This window comes from Perognathus longimembris, chromosome 21 (assembly GCF_023159225.1).
Source record: "Perognathus longimembris pacificus isolate PPM17 chromosome 21, ASM2315922v1, whole genome shotgun sequence".
NCBI lineage: Eukaryota > Metazoa > Chordata > Mammalia > Rodentia > Heteromyidae > Perognathus > Perognathus longimembris.
This window is the reverse complement of record NC_063181.1, coordinates 7,790,502-7,807,275: the sequence shown is the minus strand read 5'-3', so window position 1 is coordinate 7,807,275 and position 16,774 is coordinate 7,790,502. Positions and strand designations below refer to the sequence as shown.

Below are 16,774 nucleotides of genomic sequence, written 5' to 3'. Positions count from 1 at the left end.
CTGTGTGTGTATGGGGGGGGGGCTTCCGTGGCCGGTGTCCCTCCAGCCGTGGGCACGCACAGCCCGCCTGCTGCCCCCCCACCCCTTGGCTAGACCGGTCCGCACCCCGGCCCCGGCCCGCCCCGCACCGCTTCCCCCGGGAGGGGACATCCATCTCCTCGCCGGCTGACGCCCCCGTGCGGTTGCCGGGAGCGGTGCCGGGCCCGTGACGTCACACAGGGGGGCGGGTGCTCGGCGCCCCGCGCGCCAATGGCGCGGCGGCCGCAGGCCTCTCCTTTCCAGCCATTGGTGTGTGCGGGCCCTCGGCTCCTCCCCCCCCAGCCCGCCATGGCGTCAGGCGCCGTGGCCCCGGGGAGGTGGTTCCCACTTTAAGAAGTGAAGTTTTCCGCCCGCTGCCCTCCCCGCCCCGGTCCCTCCCGCGGCCTCCCGCGTCCTGCGGGGCCGGCGCATGGAGCTGCGCAGCGGCGGCGGCGTGGGGAGCCAGGCCGTGGGGCGGAGGATGGATGGGGACTGCCGAGATGGCGGCTGCAAGGACGCGGGGTCGGAGGACTACGAGAACCTGCCGACCGGCGTCGCGGTGTCCACGCACATGACAGCCGGAGCGATGGCCGGGATCCTGGAGCACTCGATCATGTACCCGGTGGACTCGGTGAAGGTGAGGCGCGGGCGGGCTCCGGGGGGCGGGAGCCGGGGCGCACGCGCGCGTCTGCATCCCGCGCGCCGCCCGCTCGCCCGCACCACGCCGTCCGCGGAGCCCGGGAGCCGCCCCGGGAGCCGCCCCGGGAGCCGGGGGGTGGGGTGGGGGGGCGCGGGCCGGGACGGGGGGGGGTGTCTCCCCGGTCCCCGGGAGAGCGCGCCCCGCCGCTCCTCCGGGGCCGGCCTCCCCGAGTCCCCTGCGGGATCCGGGTGTCCCGCACGGCTCCCGGTGGCGCTGGGGCCGGGGAGGACGCGGGGGGGGGGCGGCGAGCGCCGCTGGCCTCGGCCGATCCGCCCCGGCGGTGCGCGGTGGCGCCGGCCGCCCGCGCTCCACGTGCGCCGTTTCCCCGGGGCGCTCGCCGCGCTCGCGAAAGGGCCGCGCTTCTCCGGTTGTTTTGGGGGGGGGGGGGGACAGTCGCGTGGCTGGGCGTCTTCCTGCCCGTGCCTGGTCGTAACGGGGGGGGACCGGCTCAGCGTCGCCCCTGTGGCCCCTCCAGGGGCCCTTCCTCCCCGCGGGTTCCCAGGTAGTCGAGCAGCTGGGCGGCCGTGAGACCTGTAGTGACTTCTTGGGCTTGCTGGGAGGTGGACGGCCTGGAGAGGTCGTTCTGTGTTGTACAAGTTTGTTCGGGTCACTCCCCCAGGTGTTTTACACACATTTCTGTGAGGAGACAGCTTTAGCTCCTGTCTGTAATTCTAGCTACTCGGGAGATGTGAGGATCCTGGTTGGAAAGTCTCTCTCTCTCTCTCTCTCTCTCTCTCTCTCTCTCTCTCTCACACACACACACACACACACACACACACACACACAACTTCAGCAGGTGGTATTTTCCTGTCACTGAGGGCTTGCCTGTCCAGGGTAGGGGCCAGAAAGGAGCAAACAGTAATAGGACAGATTGTTACCCATCACTTTTTTTAAATATATATTATATATAATATATATATATATATCCAGTACAATCCTAGGAATTGCCAAATGAAGAAACGGAGACACAGAGAGACAAACTGATTAGCTGGCCCCGACTCGGAACTATCTGAGCTCCCCTGTGCTTTGGGGGAATTTGGGGAGCTCTCCGGTGGAGGTCATCTTACAAGGCCCCCATCCACAGCAGCAGGGGTAGCCTGATGCCTTAGGCTCCTGAGGGGCTGATGCGGAGAGGAGACTGTCCAGTGTGTCAGGGCTGGTGGACCACGGTTGACAGGCTGTGTCCAGTGAAAGTAGGCATGGTGTTTCCAGGAAGGGAGTCCTTCCTTCCCCCATGCTGCTGGAATGGGCTCATTTGACTCTTCTGTCTTTCCAGTGCCCCAGCTGGGAATTGGAGGAAGAAACTTTGCTACTGTTACTGAGGGGGATGGGGGAGAGACTTTGTCTCTGAGGTTTTCAAAGCGCCTTGGGGGAAGACATAGGTAACATTACTTTGGTTTAGGAAAAGAGACTGAGGTGTGGTAAAATTTCCTGTGTTCAAAACTATTGTCTCAAGTGCCTTGGGCCAAGTGTGGGGAGATTTGAATGGAGCAGGCTCCAGGCTCATTGCTGTTAACGAGCGTAGCCAGGGCTGGGATGTAGCTCAGTGGCTAAGCGCTTGCCTAGCAAATACATTGTCCTGGGTTCAATCCCCAGTATCAAAAAAGAAGAAAGAAAAAGACAAGAGTGTAGCCATCACCTTTGAGGCCTGTGGCTTCCATGCCATGAATTTCAGTCTGAGCATCATTTCAACTTCTCTCTCTTTCTCTCTCTCTCTCTTTTTTTTGCTTGTACTGGGGTTTGAACTCAGAGCTTCCTGTTACTTGAGCCACACCTTCAGCTCACTATTTATTTATTTATTTAATTTTGCCAGTTATTTTGGAGATAGAGTCTCACAGACTTTTCTGTCCACGTTGGCTTTGAACCTCTATCAAAACCTGAGTAGCTAGGATTACAGGCATGAGCCACCGGTGCCCCCCTCATTTCAGCTTAAATAATTAGTGATACCTTTTTTCCCTCCCTTAAACTGGAGGTGTTTGTCTCCCGTGTCTGTGTGCTCTGTGTGTAGTTCTCCCTGCCCCTCCTCCTCTTGCTTTTTTTTTTTTTGGCCAGTCCTGGGCCTTGGACTCAGGGCCTGAGTACTGTCCCTGGCTTCTTCCCGCTCAAGGCTAGCACTCTGCCACTTGAGCCACAGCGCCGCTTCTGGCCATTTTCTGTATATGTGGTGCTGGGGAATCGAACCTAGGGCCTCCTGTATCCGAGGCAGGCACTCTTGCCACTAGGCTATATCCCCAGCCCCCCTTCTTGCTTTTTTGTATGTTTGATTCAGACCTTACCTGTGGGCCGAGTGTTACCTTCTCTAAGCAGTTTCCACGAGGGGACCCCTGAGCGTAGAGTTGGGTGGGAAGAACTGTCCTGTCACAGATACTCACTGGGTTAGCTAGTCAGCAAGTTTGTTTAGTTCACGCAGCTCGACTCTCACCCTTAGGCACACTGCTGTTCTTCAGCAAGTGAGGCTGGTCATCTATGCTTCTTTTCCCTGCACCTTTCTTGGAAAGAGTAGCAAGGATTTTTTTCCTTTCCAGTTTTAAGCAGACACCCGAAGTATGGAGAGAAGCACGTGCCACAAGCAAAGCATGCATGAACTCAGGGTCTACCCTGGTCAGTGCAGATGCCCAACGTGAGGTGACAGGGACCCATGCACCCCTCAGCCATGGAAATAGTTCCCTTGGGAGACCACGGCTGTGCTTCCTCTGAAATATTTTGGATTATATGAACTGTGAGTAATGGAGTCAGGAGACTGGGTTTCCAGCCCTGCTCCTAACTTGTTTTTTTGCCACGGGCAACTGTTCTGTGCCTGACTTTGGTCGCTTGTTAAAGTGGGCACATTTAACCAAATCACTAGCTCACCTCCTTCCATCAGCATACAACTCCCATGGTCCTTTTATATGACTTGAAATTTCAAAATAACTTTTATAACTGAGGCCAAATCTGTGTGAATTGTTTTAGAGGAGCAGAAGTTTGATGTGTGTGTGTGTGTGTGTGTGTGTGTGTGTGTGTTTAAAAGGCATACGTGGTTTTATTTTGATCTGATCTTGTAATTGTTATGTGAGAGTGCTTGTCTCTTTTTCTATCCTAGGAGGTGTGGGCCTTGGAGCTCTAGGCTGGACTCTTTGTCTCTTTCAGCCCCTAGCCTGCTCAGCTTGGTTTCTACATGCAGAAAGACAGCCTCACAAGGCTTCTAGTAAAAGTGTTGACGTTTTATGTGGAGTCCCTCCTGCCTTCTATTACCAGTTTAATAAATAGGGCTCTTCAAATTTTGGGTGGTGACCCACTAGTGGGTGCAGCTTTTTAAAGAGAGATTGGTGAGAGTACAAAATATAAGAAGACCTGTCCTGCAGTCTAGAGAAATACACACTGGGGATTCTCTCTCTCTCTCTCTCTCTCTCTCTGTGTTCCCTAGGCTGGTTTTTGAAGCATGATCCTCAGATCTCAGTTTCCTGAGTAGCTAGGATTACAGGTGTGAGTCACTGGTGCCTGGCTCTGTGTCTTCTCCTTTTCTTTTCTTTTCTTTTTTTTTTTGCCAGTCCTGGGGCTTGGACTCAGGACCTGAGCACTGTCCTTGGCTTCTCTTTTGCTCAAGGCTAGCACTCTGCCACTTGAGCCACAGCGCCACTTCTGGCCATTTTCTATATATGTGGTGCTGGGGAATCGAACCCAGGGCTTCATGTATATGAGGCAAGCACTTTTGCCACTAGGCCATATTCCCAGCCCGTCTTTTCCTTTTCTTTATTCCCCACACCACGTGGCACCTGTGGTTACTCATTGGTAAAGGACCAGGCTGGTGGGACCTTGGTCCCACAAAGGGATACGGAGGCAGGGAGCACAGAGCCTCTGTAGGGCTGAGGGAGGGAGATAGCTTGCTTTTCCTACCTGTGCTTCTCCAACCCAGGGTTGCCTAGGAGTCTCTAAATGCTCTTCCGAAGTGGCAGGTGATGCAGTTGGGGTGGAAACGAGCAACCTCAGGTCTGGTCAGGAGTGTTCGGGCCTGTGGGGAGCATGCCAGGTGGGTGGAGGAGGAAATTCCAACCAGATTAGGCACAGTGCTCCTAGACCACATGGTGTCCGTCCGCCATGGTGAGCGCGGCACCCAAAGGAAACAGGAAAGATTTGAAGCCGAGGGAACTTCCGCTGACCCTTTCGCAGCCCTTCTTCTGCCGGGCTTGTCCAGGAAGCCCTGCCCTGGCTCTCCCAGGATGAACCCTCCTTCCCAGGCTCCAGCCTGCCAGCCCAGGAGGTGTGAGTGCCAAGTTCGGGGTTCCGGCTCCTCAGGTGGGCCTCCTGTGTCTGTCCAGGGCCTGCCCCGCTGAGCTCAGGTAGCCCTGGGCACTCTGCAGCTCCTCGGTTCTCTGGTCCTGGCTTTGGTGACTCAGGGTGGCTGGAAGAAAGGGTGCTGGGGTGTGGGCCGTTGTCAGAGGCCCCTCCCACCACCTCAGCACCTCAAAACAAAGTACTGTTCAGGTGACACCATTCAGCTCCAACTAGTTGTGAATGCCCCAAATTAGAGCGATTGTTCTCTCCAACCACTCCCCCCCCCTTTCAGTTCCCTGTTCTCCCTCCCTCCTCTTCTGATCACCCTTACTTGGAGGTGCTTTTTTGAAAGGTGAATTGGTGAGAAGCAGGGGAGTTCCCAAACTGCAGACCTCCCTCCTTTTATGAACCCACAGGGAGGGTCATATGACTTGGGATGACATCCAGGGACCATGGGGGGGGGGGAGGGGGAAGGCAGCTTTTTATAAAATTTAAATTTTCTACGAAACACTTCAATTCTTGAGTATAGAGTGGCATTCGGGTTTACAGATGGTGGGTTTAATGGACTGCACTGCTTGAACCACATGGGGGTTACTCTTGTGTGCACAGGGCCTGGTGACCTCTCTGCTCCCAGTAAGGTGGGGGGCTTACCCCGCAAGTTTTTCCTGCCTTCATTTGGGCATGGCTTTGCCACCGGTAGCAAAGGGCTCTTTCCCAGCTGCTCTTTGGAGTAGTGACTGTCTCAATTTGCCCGACTTAGGGTGTCTGGTGCTGTTTCTTCTGGCTACAAGGGGGCTGGGATCTGTGGTTGTCTCTGAAACCCCAGAGCTCTCTGCACTTTTGCCGTCTCCCTCCCCCCCCCCCCCCCCCCCCCGTACTCAGTCTTCCCTGCTTGGGGACATTTCTGTTTGTCTCTGATCTGAAATGCTCCTTTGGTCCCTGCAGCCTTAGCAGGGGACTCAGCCCGCAGCTCGGCCACTCCATGCTCACCCCTGGGGCACCGTGAGCCTCCTTGGGGCTGCTTTGCCGGGCTCAGGGTTCAAATCCTGGCTGGGCAAAGGATTTAGCTTTCCTGAGTTTTAATTTCCTCATCCATAAGATGGGGAGGCAGATTTTCTTCTTGCTTTCTCTTAACTGACCCCACTTCCTGAGGCTTCTTTCTGCCCTCATTCTTCCCGTGTGACTCCTGTGAGAAATCTGTGATCCTCTTCCTGCCGGCCTGTGACAAGGGTGGCACCTGACCTCTTGGGACTTAGAGCTGGGTTCTAGTCCCACCCCTGTGTGGCCTTGGGCGAGTTTCTTAACCTCTCTGGGTCCCCTTTCCTTGCATATATATAGAGAGAGGGCAGTCCTGTCCCTGGTGATTAGAAGGTTTGATTCTCACACCACCTAGGACGACAGTACCTGGAATGTTCTCTGAGTCCACCCATTCTCTTAGAGTTTGGCACAGACTCTTTCTCCAACACAGATTTCCATGGACCTGAGTATCTTGAAGGTCGCACGCAGCTCATGTCCCAAGTCTACCTGTCCTCCCTCCCTCCTCCCCCCCCCCCCCCCGACCTTGTGCATGATAGGTAAGTGCACTACACCGAGCCACGTTTTCAGCCACTCCCACTTGACCCTCTCTCTCCATTCTTTGTGCTCTTGAGCTCAGTGGCCTTCCGGGGCCCAGGGCCTGTCCGCACCCAGAACCCTCCCACCTCGGAAGTCGGAAGTCTTCCCTTCAGATGTCTGGGCGCTGTGATGGGTTGCTGTCGTCACCCGCAGCCCTCAGTTTCTCAGCTGTTGTGTCTTCCAGCATTGGCTAACCCATCTTTTTTTTTTACTGGGCAGCTGAGCGTTCAGGAGCAGCTCACAGGTTGCTTCCCTTGGCATCCCTCGCCCTGCTCTCTGCCCTCCTGGGGGGTCTTATCACCTGCTTCTCTCCTCCATGGTGGCTCCTTCCTCCTGCCCTCTTGTTCCTCAGCCTTCCCCCATCCCTCCCCCACCTATCCTCAGCATGGCCTGCTGCTGCTTAGTTCATGGAGAAACCAGGATCATAGGCAAACTCCTTTTCTGACCACTGTCTTTGCAGGCTCTTGACCCTTCTTCTACTGTGAGGGGGAGCAGGTGTCCCGTGTTCCTCTAAGGCGAGTCTGTAGGTGGCAGGGAAGAGTGACGCGTACCAAGCACCCCAGGAACACCTGGGTTCGAGTCCTGCTTCTACCTGGCGTAGGGGACTTGATCTCTTATCGGCTCAGGTCCTTTTCCTGCAGAGTGGGGACACTGGCACCAGGACCTACTTTGCAGGCTTGCGGAAAGAACTGTAAATCCCCGTAGGGCATGAGGTAGGCATCTTTGTCACCGCCATGTTGCGTGACCCAGTTCCAGGGTCTCTGCCCTCCCCCACCTCCAGTCTCTTCCTGGGAAACGTTGCCGCAGGTGCGAGCCTGTCACATCTTCAGGAATGAACCCACCCTGGTGACTCAACCTGGACCCCTCAAGCCCAGAGCACCCCCACCCACTCCGCCTCCTCCTGCAAGCAAACCGACTGCCGTTGCTCCTTTTTGCTTCCTTAAATTAACCAGTGCTGGGAACACTGTTGACTCCTGGCCTCGGCTGCTCACCTGTTACCCATTGCCCTTGGCCTTTGCACCTATGACTCCCTTGCTGACCCCTGGTGCCCTCTGGGCAGGCCTGGTCCCTCTCTTCCCTACCCTCCCTTTCCCTCTGTGGCTCTGGCTCGTCCTCGGTTCCCTGGGCAGCTTTCTGGGTCTCAGAACTCTGCCCCCACCTTCTTGTCTCCCCAGCACCATCTCAGTTTACACCTGTGTCCTGATAATTCCTAGATCCGTATCTCCAGCCCAAGCTCTCGGGAGCGGAGTCTCTAGTTGCCTGGTACAGATGGCCCTTGGACTACCTCAAAGCCTTGTCCAGTAGTATGTCCCAAGTGGATGAGCTGCCCTTCTCCCTGCCCCCACTCCATCCCGTCTAAGGGCATGGAAGACCTGTTCATAGTGTATCTGGAACTTGTTTTCTTCCTCCTCCCCACTGCTGGGTAGCTCCGGAGGTGGAATTTGCCCCTTTCCTTAGGCTTCTGCAATGCCCTGGCACCAGTGGGCGCGCCCCACGAGTCCCTCCCTCAAGTAGGTGTTCCTTCCAGACACTCCGCCCATAGGTGGGCGTGCCCCCCACCACCCCGCCCATGGGCGCCCCCTCCCTGCCCTCTTGCACTTTCCGGTTACCTGCCCCAGCTTTGTTTTTCTCTGCAGCATCTACTTCCTTTGACTCAGGCATCCCAAGGCTTACAGTGTTTACATTTTATTTCCAGTGACAGTGTTATTTATGTCTGGGGCTCCTCTCATCAGAATATCACTTCCCTCTGCATTCCCATTGGCAGGAATGGTACCCAGCACTTAGCAGGTGCTCAGTCATCATCTGGTTAGTAAACACTGCAGTTGACCCAGCAAGCCATTCGTACGTAGCCGCTCCAGCTTCCTGGTGGATCCGGAAGATCTGCGTGGTACGTCTGGTTAGATCTGCATGATTCCAAACCTAGACGGCGCTCTGTGGCTGCTTGGGTCGTGGTACTTGGATGGCCCTGCCATGCGGGATAAGGTTGGCCCCTGGCATGGAATGCCCACCCCACCCCACGTGGGCAGAGCTCCCCTGGCCTTTCGGCGGGTCATTTCTGGTGTTCTCGCCCTGCCCTCATCGCCCCTCCGCACGTGGCTTGACCTGTGGCCAGACATGCCTTCTCCCCTCTCATTTCCTCTCACTTGTCCTCAGACTGTGGCTCACAGAGGTATTCTGGGAATGTGGGTTTGAGTGAATGAAGACATAACGATGTTTCAGAGATGGTCGAAAACAACCCAACAGAACAGAAACCTCAAAGTTAAAAAACCTGCACCTCCACAAATGCCACTTTTAATTTTGTCTTGTTTTGCAGAATCCATTGTGTATCTTGGCTGAAAAAGAAAAAGAAAAGACCACCTCAGCTCTTTTGTTTGTCCCCCTCCCATTTTTCCCCCCCAGTAGGATCCAGCAAGCTGCTGGTCCGCCCCACAGAGTCTGTCACCTGGCTGGTCTCTCATTTCATTCCACATTTCCTGATTGCCCTCTTTGCCCCATGCCAGACATCAGGCTACAGAACTAAGGATGACTGGCCCCCATACCCAAAGCAGGCTGCTCTGTAGAATTAGACCCCGAGTGGAGGCCACAGGACAGGCTTCCTTTGAAGAGAGAAACCTGTGTACAGTGGCCCCCTCTTATCCTGGGTGTGTGCGCGAGACAGTACTTTCTGAGACATTCTGTGGATGTCTGGTACTACACACGACAGTGAGCCCAATACAGACTTTCATAGTCTTTATATAATGTGTATGGTAAAAGCTGGATGTGTTGCTGCATGCTCAGCTGTTTGGGAAGTGAAGATGGGGAGACTCCCAAGTTCGAGGCCAGGTGGGGCAGAACTTTCAGGACTCATGTCAGCCAATAAGCCGGGTGTAGTGGGGTCATTCCACCTACCTGGGAGGCACTGTTAGGGAGATGGTGGTGTGAAGCCGGCCCCAGGCTAAAGCATGAGGCCCCATCAGGAAAAAGAACTGAAGTAAAAAAAAAAAAAAATTAGTCACAGTAACAGATGGGGAATAATAATAATAGTAGTAGTAGTACTAGTAGTGTCGAACGGTTGTAACATCACACTGTAATAAAGGCTATTGGAAAGTTGTGCATGATTTCTGGGATTTTTCCATGTGGTATTTTCTGGCATTATCAACTACAGGTCACTGAAATTATACTTGGGGAGGAAGGGGGCGAGGGGCACGACACTTGTACCTGAGCCGGGAGGACAGGGCCTGGCGTGTCCAGATGCCGGGATGGCCTGGCAGGAGGGGTGCTGTCCCGAGGCTGGAGCTTGCGAGGCAAGATTGCTGGGCTTCTGTGCAGTAGGAGACGGTGACCCCCAGGTGACCCTCCTCCCCTCCCTTTTTCCTGTGGCTCCTTAGTCATTCTGGAAACTCACAGAAGTGTCTCTGAGAACATCCCTCGCCCTCCCCGTAATCCCAGACAGGCCAGAAGGGCTGGGGGTGTCTGGTCACTTCGCTACGATGTCGCGGCTTCACATTCAGGCCTTCTCTCTGCAGAGAACACATCATGTGGAAATAGGGAGAAATCCCAGCCAGGGCCTCGTCCAAGCGAGAGTTGCATAACGGGGTTAGGAAATGACTGGTCCCCGTGGGTCAAGGAGTGGGCCGGTAGCCTGTCATCCAGAGACCTTCCTGTGTCTGCGGAGCGCCTTCCCATCAGACACGGCCAGCCAGAGACTCAGGGGCTCCCCCGCCCTGAGAGCTGCCCATCCCTCCCCCCACCCCCCAAGCCCCGTGTCCTGGCATGACGAGGGAGGGCACCTCTCAGATGCCACAGTGGGTAGGGGCTCCGGCGGGCTCTGGGCACGTCCCATGTACACAGGTGTTGAGGCCACCGAGCCCGGTGACTGCTTTGCATGGAAGTCCTGGCCTCGCTATGGACCAGCTTGGCAACGTTGGGCAAGTCATTTTTCTGAACTTGTTTTCTCGTCGGGGAACTGTGCGAATATCATCTGTTTTACCTTTTTGACCAGGGCTGTTGGGAAGCTTGGGTGAGATCACATGTGTGGACAGCCCGGTTAATGCCATGCGTGGAAAGCAGCGTGCCTGGTGATTGGCGGGTCCAGGCTAACAGCGTGGGCTCTGCGGGCAGATTGCTTGGCGTGGTACCAGATCAAGGTGCTGTGTGTTACTTCTCGCTCTTTAACAATGGAGATAACAGTTCTCACGTCGGAGTGTTGAGGGGGTGCCCGTGGGATATTAAGATCCAAACGTGGTGAGCACTCAGTTATTACCGGCTCTTGCGTTTATTTTTGTTGTGGTTATGCTTCATGGTATTTCTGTAAGGTTTTAAACTTCTGCTCTGTCATTTGATCCTGTTCTTCTTTGAAGGTGGGAAAAGGCATGTGCTATTTTTAATTTCATAGATGAGAAAACTGAGCTTCAGAAAGTACCAGAGCTGGGGGCATGGAAGGTATATAGGGTATTGAGTCCCCTTTGTGCTGGGTTCAGGGACATTTGTAAAACAGGTGGAAGGGATTCATGATGGAGCCCAGCTGTGTTGTTACAAGGGAGAAACCGGAGCCTCAGGAGAGCCACCAAGGAAATCATGACATGTTAAAGTATTGACCCAGGATGTAGGGCTCTAAGGTATAGATAGGAGTTCTTCAGTCAAATCCTCCAGTAAGAAGAAGGCCAAGGGCTGGCGACAAGTGGTTATGGCTGCAGGATATATATGTATATATATATTTTTTGCCAGTCCTGGGGCTTGAACTCAGGGCCTGAGCACTGTCCCTGGCTTCTTTTTGCTCAAGGCTAGCACTCTGCCAACTGGAGCCACAGCGCCCCTTCTGGCCTTTTTCTATATATGTGGTGCTGAGGAATGGAACCCAGGGCTTCATGTATGTGAGGCAAGCACTCTTGCCACTAGGCCACATCCCCAGCCCTGCAGGATATTTTTGGCCCTGCTTGGCTTTCCTCTGTGGAACACATAGCAGCTTCTGTGGTTTCTTCTCATTTCGTACAGGGATTCAAATCCTGAGTGGTCGGAGGATCCCGCCCCAGGGTCCAGGACAGAGGTGACCTGTGGTGAGTTCCGTGGACCACCAGGGCTGCCAGTCTCTCATCTGCAGGAGGGAACACTGCCTGCCCACCTTGCAGGACCGCCTGTGACTCCTGGGTAAGACTGGCTCGCCAGGTTTGCAGGCGCTGGGTTTGTAGATGCAAAGCTCCGTGCAGATGCCCGCCCAGCGCTCGTGCTATCAGGCTAGGATCCTGTTCTAGGGTAAGGTTAGCACGTCATGGAAAAGCCAGGCTCTCCTTCCCACAGGGCCCGGGGACCCTGCATCTACAGCCTTGGCTGGCTGACCTCTCCTTACCCACTGCCTCCCATCTGTCGGCTGCAGACACAGGGAGCCATCTGTGCACCTGGGGCCTGAGGAAGGGCGCTGCAGAGGCCTGCCTCGTCCCGGAGGGCAGCAGTGTGCCTAGGACTGTGGCTTGGGGCCTCTCGGTGGGACTGTCCTCATCCATGCTCACTTTTAATTGTGCATGCGTGCACGCGTGTGTGTGTGTGTGTGTGTGTGTGTGTGTATACTAGGGCTGGAGCTCAGGGCCTTATACTCTCGCTTGGCTTTTTTATTCAAGGCTAGCACTCTGCCACTTGAATCCTATTTCCACTTCCGGCTCTTTGCTGGCTAAATGGTGGTAGGACTCTCCCAGGTTGTCTTTCTAGGCTGGCTTTGAGCCCTGATTCTCAGATCTCAGCCTCCTGGGTGGCAAGGGGTCCAGGCGTGAGCCACTGGCGCCCAGCTTACGCTGAATGTTTGAGAGGGAGACCCTTTGAGTGGCAGCCGAAGAGTCTGGGGATGTCATGGGGAGGGTCCCCCAGGAGCACCGAGGCGTTTCCTGAGCCTGCTTGCTTTTCTCCTGTGTGTGTGGGGGGGGACACAGTTTCCCGTTCCCCGGAGGTGCTCAGGTTGAAGGGTTGGCTGGGCCCTCACCCGCCCTGCGCAGGGCCTGGCGTTGGCGTGGACGGTGGGGAGGGGCTGCTGGTCGGGTGTCCTGTGACTCACGGGGCCTCAGCGCCCCGTGGGCTCTGCCCTGCAGGACAATCACGGACGCCCCCCTGGATGAAGGTGGCTGGGTGGCGGGCAAAGAGGACTGCCAAGCAGTCAGACCCGCGAGGTGGCCGGGCCTGTTCCAAGGCGCGGGCACTGCCGGGGGGGGGGGCGTATGTCTCACCCTGGAGGCTCTCGCCTGGGTCCCCAGCTCTGTGGTTCTGTTGAGGAGCCCCGTGCCTTGTTGATTCGTCACAGTTCCACCTGGAAAGACTCCCGGGGGGGCTGGTGAGGGTGTAACTGGGTCCCCCCGGATCCTCACGGAGTAGTGGCCACTGGACTGTGAGAAGCAGAAGGCTCCGCATAGCCTGGGCCTCACCAGGGTCGGGGTCCTGGGCGGGTTCGTCAGTGATCCCTTAGGGACCCCTTGGGAATGTGGGAACAACCTTTCTGCCCCCGGGAAGCAGTAAGAGAGAGGGGTGTCTCAGCTCGACAAATATGTGGGTGTGTGAACAAAACAGCTCCACTTCCAGCTTTTTGGTGGTTAGTTGGAGATTAAGAGTCTCATGGACTTTCCTGCCCAGGGTGGCTTTGAACCTTGCTCCTCAGAATTCAGCCTCCCGAGTAGCTGGGATTGTAGGTTTGAACTATTGGCATTTCTGTTCAAGGGAGGGGGGTGGCTGTACAATTCTCTGAAGACATTATAGCAATAGCACGTCCCCACGATGCCTGGCTGTGTTCGGAACCCCTGGCGCTCTGCTCTGGGGCCTTGTCCTGACCCTTGCCGAGGATGGTGTGGTGGTTCGGGGTGGCTCCTCTCCCCCACCTCCTCCCTGGGCTGAAGCAGCCCCTCTGTGCCCAGGATATTTTGGCTCGAGGTGGTTCTGGGGCAGCAGCCAGCCTGCTCCCTGGTGGGGACTTGCACTGCCGAGGGCAGGCGCAAGGGAGGAGAAGTTGTCATATCAAAGGCATTTCTGCTCATAACTACTCCATAATTAATAGTGGCAGGAGTGACAGATGTCTCCTGGAGCAGCAGCCAGAGAAGCTGCTGAAAAACTCAGAGTGGTCACGTGACGTGTGGCGGTTCAGGGCTTGCTGGCGTGACCTGGGCTGGTCCAGGTCACACCCGGCGGAGTGAAGATTGCTACAAAGGCATCAGTGTAGGTGACAAGGACACCTTCCGGAGGACAGTGGCTGGAGTGCAGCCACCTGGGCCCAGGGCTGTCCTGGAGGCTCAGGTTCGTGTCTGGTTCCCTGTCATTTGGGGAGGTAAGCTCATAGCCGTGTGCGTTTCCCTGTCCTCTCTTTCCTCTTGGCGTTCTGCCTCTGAGCTTGGTGCCTCTGACGTGCAGGAGGCCTTTCTCTTCCGGTCCAGGGATACCTAGAAGCTCCTGCATCCCGAAGCTTGGGGAAACAGAGTCCCGTTTGCCCAGTGGTGTGAGCACAGCCCTGCTGACCCCGCCCGCCCCGTGGCTGGGCGTTCTATGTGCGAGATGCCCTTGGCAAAGCAGGCCTCTGTCACTCGGCCTGGGAGCTGGGAGCTTTGAACGGGTGAGGGAGCCTGCCCCTTTTTCTGGGTCTGTCAGTGCAGAACCGTTCCCCAGAAGAAATCATAGAAACAGCAGGTTGATCTGGAGCTAAAGACCTGGCGGAAGGTTTGGATGTCTGAGCCATCTAAAGTCTATGCAAGCCTGGAGATCGCTCTTCTAATGCAATCGTGTTTAAAACCCTTGGTTCTTGAACCTTGGGTGATGTGTTCCATTAAGTTGTTTTCCAAATGACTTAAGGTTTGTATTCGGCTCTCCAGATGATCAGCTCAGGAATGACTTTTAGTTGTAGAGATGATATTAAAGCATGCATTTGCAAGTTGGAATGACCCTTGGCTACTTATCTGCCTCCAACAAAATCTTGGGAAGTTTTGGAAGGAGGTAGAGAAGTTGAAGTTACTATCTGTGGTGGCCCTGCTCCCCCTCAAGGCTTCTGAGTCCCCAACCTTGAGAATTCTTGTTTTCTGCCTCTCTTCAAGGTCTTTGTATTTTCCAATAATGCCATCATGAGGAAGTTTCTGAAATTTTCTTCCATCCCCTGGAAACCCAAAGTTATTACAAACATGCTTGTGCTGGGAGCTGTTGTAAATTGAAAACAGATTTCTGGTCATGACCAGGAATCATTTGGGAACTTTTGTTCTTTTTTTTTTTTTTTTTTTTTTTTGTCGTCAGTCCTGGGGCTTGAACCCGGAGCCTGAGCACTGTCCTTGGTTAGCACTCTACCACTTGAGCCACAGCGCCACTTCGTTTTTTTTCTGTTTATGCAGTGCTAAGGATTTGAACCCAGGGCTTCATGCATGCAAGGCAAGAACTCTGGCTAAGCCACATTCCCAGCCCTTTCTTTTTTGTTTTGTTTTGTGTGTGTGTGTGTGTGCACGCACACACGCGCGCGTGCAAGTACTGGAGCTTGAACTCAGGGCCTGGGTACCACCCTTACCTTTTTTGCTCCAGGCTGCTGCTCTACCACTTGACCTCCAGCTCTGCTCCATTTCCAGCTTCTTGTTGGTTAATTGGAGCCCAGGCTGGCTTTGAACTGGGAGCCTCAGATCTCAGCCTTCCGAGTAGCTAGAATTAGTGTGGAGCCACCAGTACCTGGCCTTTAGGAGCCTTTTAAGATGACCCTGAACCAAGGCCTGTGCTTGAGTTGCTACTCAGTGGTGCAGGTAAGGGAAGCTGGAGGGTCAGGATGGAAGAGGACCTTTCTATCCAGGCTCTTGTATTCTTGCATTTAATTAGCTTGAGATAGAAAATTAGGGACACAGTGACCAACAGAGAGGCCCTAGGGAAATTCGGAGCTCGAGTCTCAGCGTTTGTCTGAAATGGCAGTATTGCACTAGAACTCCGTGCTCTCCAGGGAAGTTGACAGCTCTGCAGTGCCACTCCTTACCCCGCCTTGCATTGGGGTGCTCTTTGGACTTTGGGTATCAAGTATTGACTTGCAGGTGTAGCCCTTTAAGCCAGCAAGACTGCAGTCTTGGTTTCTGGAGAGGACCAGCTACCCAGGATCCATTGGGTGCCCTGCTTGTCCTAGAATTCCTCAGGGCCTGCCTAGAAATGGTAGCTTATTTAATCCATTCGAAGCGGCCATGCTTGGAGACCGTAGCCTTTTCATTCAAGCAATTCTAGAAAGGCTGGATGGCCACAGCCCCACCCTGGAAGCAAGGGTGCAATGTGGCAGATGCTTCTGGAAGGTCCTGTTTATAGCTCTCTGACTCCTTCCTGCCTGCTGGAAGCTGAGTCACAGGGGTCAGCCGGCACGGCCACAGGTCACCCAGCCCTGCCAGCAGCAGACTGAGTTGGCCTGGCATGGCTTGGAAAGGTGGGGTGGGGGGAGGGCGTGGGGGAGGGTCCTGGCAGCATCCCCCCCCCCCCGCGCCCCCCTGGAGGGTGACACTCACGGGAGATTTCACAGTGACAGATCATCTCCTACTCCATTTTCTCTCCATTGTCCGAGGCTAGCGCCCTTGTAGAATGACTCCCTGTGCCTTGGGCCCCGGGGTCAGCGGCTGTACAGGCTGCCTGCAGGCCCCATCAGGCGCACCACCTCGTATCTGCTCTCCAGGCCTTGCCCTCAACCCCCACACGACCCCTGTTCTCTCCTGGGGCGTCCCCGGGCCCCCCCAGGCTCCTTCCCAAGTCGAAATGAGGGCTCCTGTGTCTGGTCTCATGGTGCTTTTCTACTTTTGCTTTATAACCTTTAAAAGTGTGTGTGTGTGTGTGTGTGTGTACGTACTCGGCCTTGAACTTGGTTTCCCTTAGCTTTTTTGCTCAAGGCTGGTGCTGCTCTATTACTTGAGCCACAGCTCCATTTCTGGCTTTTTTTTTTTGCTGGTTACACATTTGAGTCTCACAGGCTTTCTTGAAAGCCTGGGGGATGGCTTCGAACTATGGTCCTGGCAGTTTGGTCGTATTTCTTTTTGGACTCTCGCAGTGTGTGAACATGCAGGTCAAGGAGGATATTGTTGGTTGAAGGAACGCATTCTTGACCCACAGGAACTTCTGTGCCCAGGGTCTTGTGGGTGCGGCAGGACTCCTCTGACCCCTCTGGGAACCTCACTGGCAAGGCCCCAGTGCAGCTTTGGTTCAAATCGCTCGCCTGAGTTCTTTGTTTCTGGGAGAAGCCCGAGACCTCACCTA

At 55.2% G+C, this 16,774-nt stretch overlaps 1 protein-coding gene across 1 annotated transcript in view; it reads left to right on the top strand.

Annotated features, from left to right (window-relative positions):
- The first annotated feature begins 280 nt into the window (after positions 1–280).
- Positions 281–16,774, top strand: part of Slc25a37 (solute carrier family 25 member 37) — a 33,052-nt gene continuing 16,558 nt past the window's right edge. The window contains exon 1 of the mRNA XM_048330273.1: positions 281–655. Within this exon, the coding sequence (XP_048186230.1) occupies positions 449–655 (207 nt within the window). The 5' untranslated portion in view covers positions 281–448. The remainder of the gene's footprint in view (positions 656–16,774) is intronic.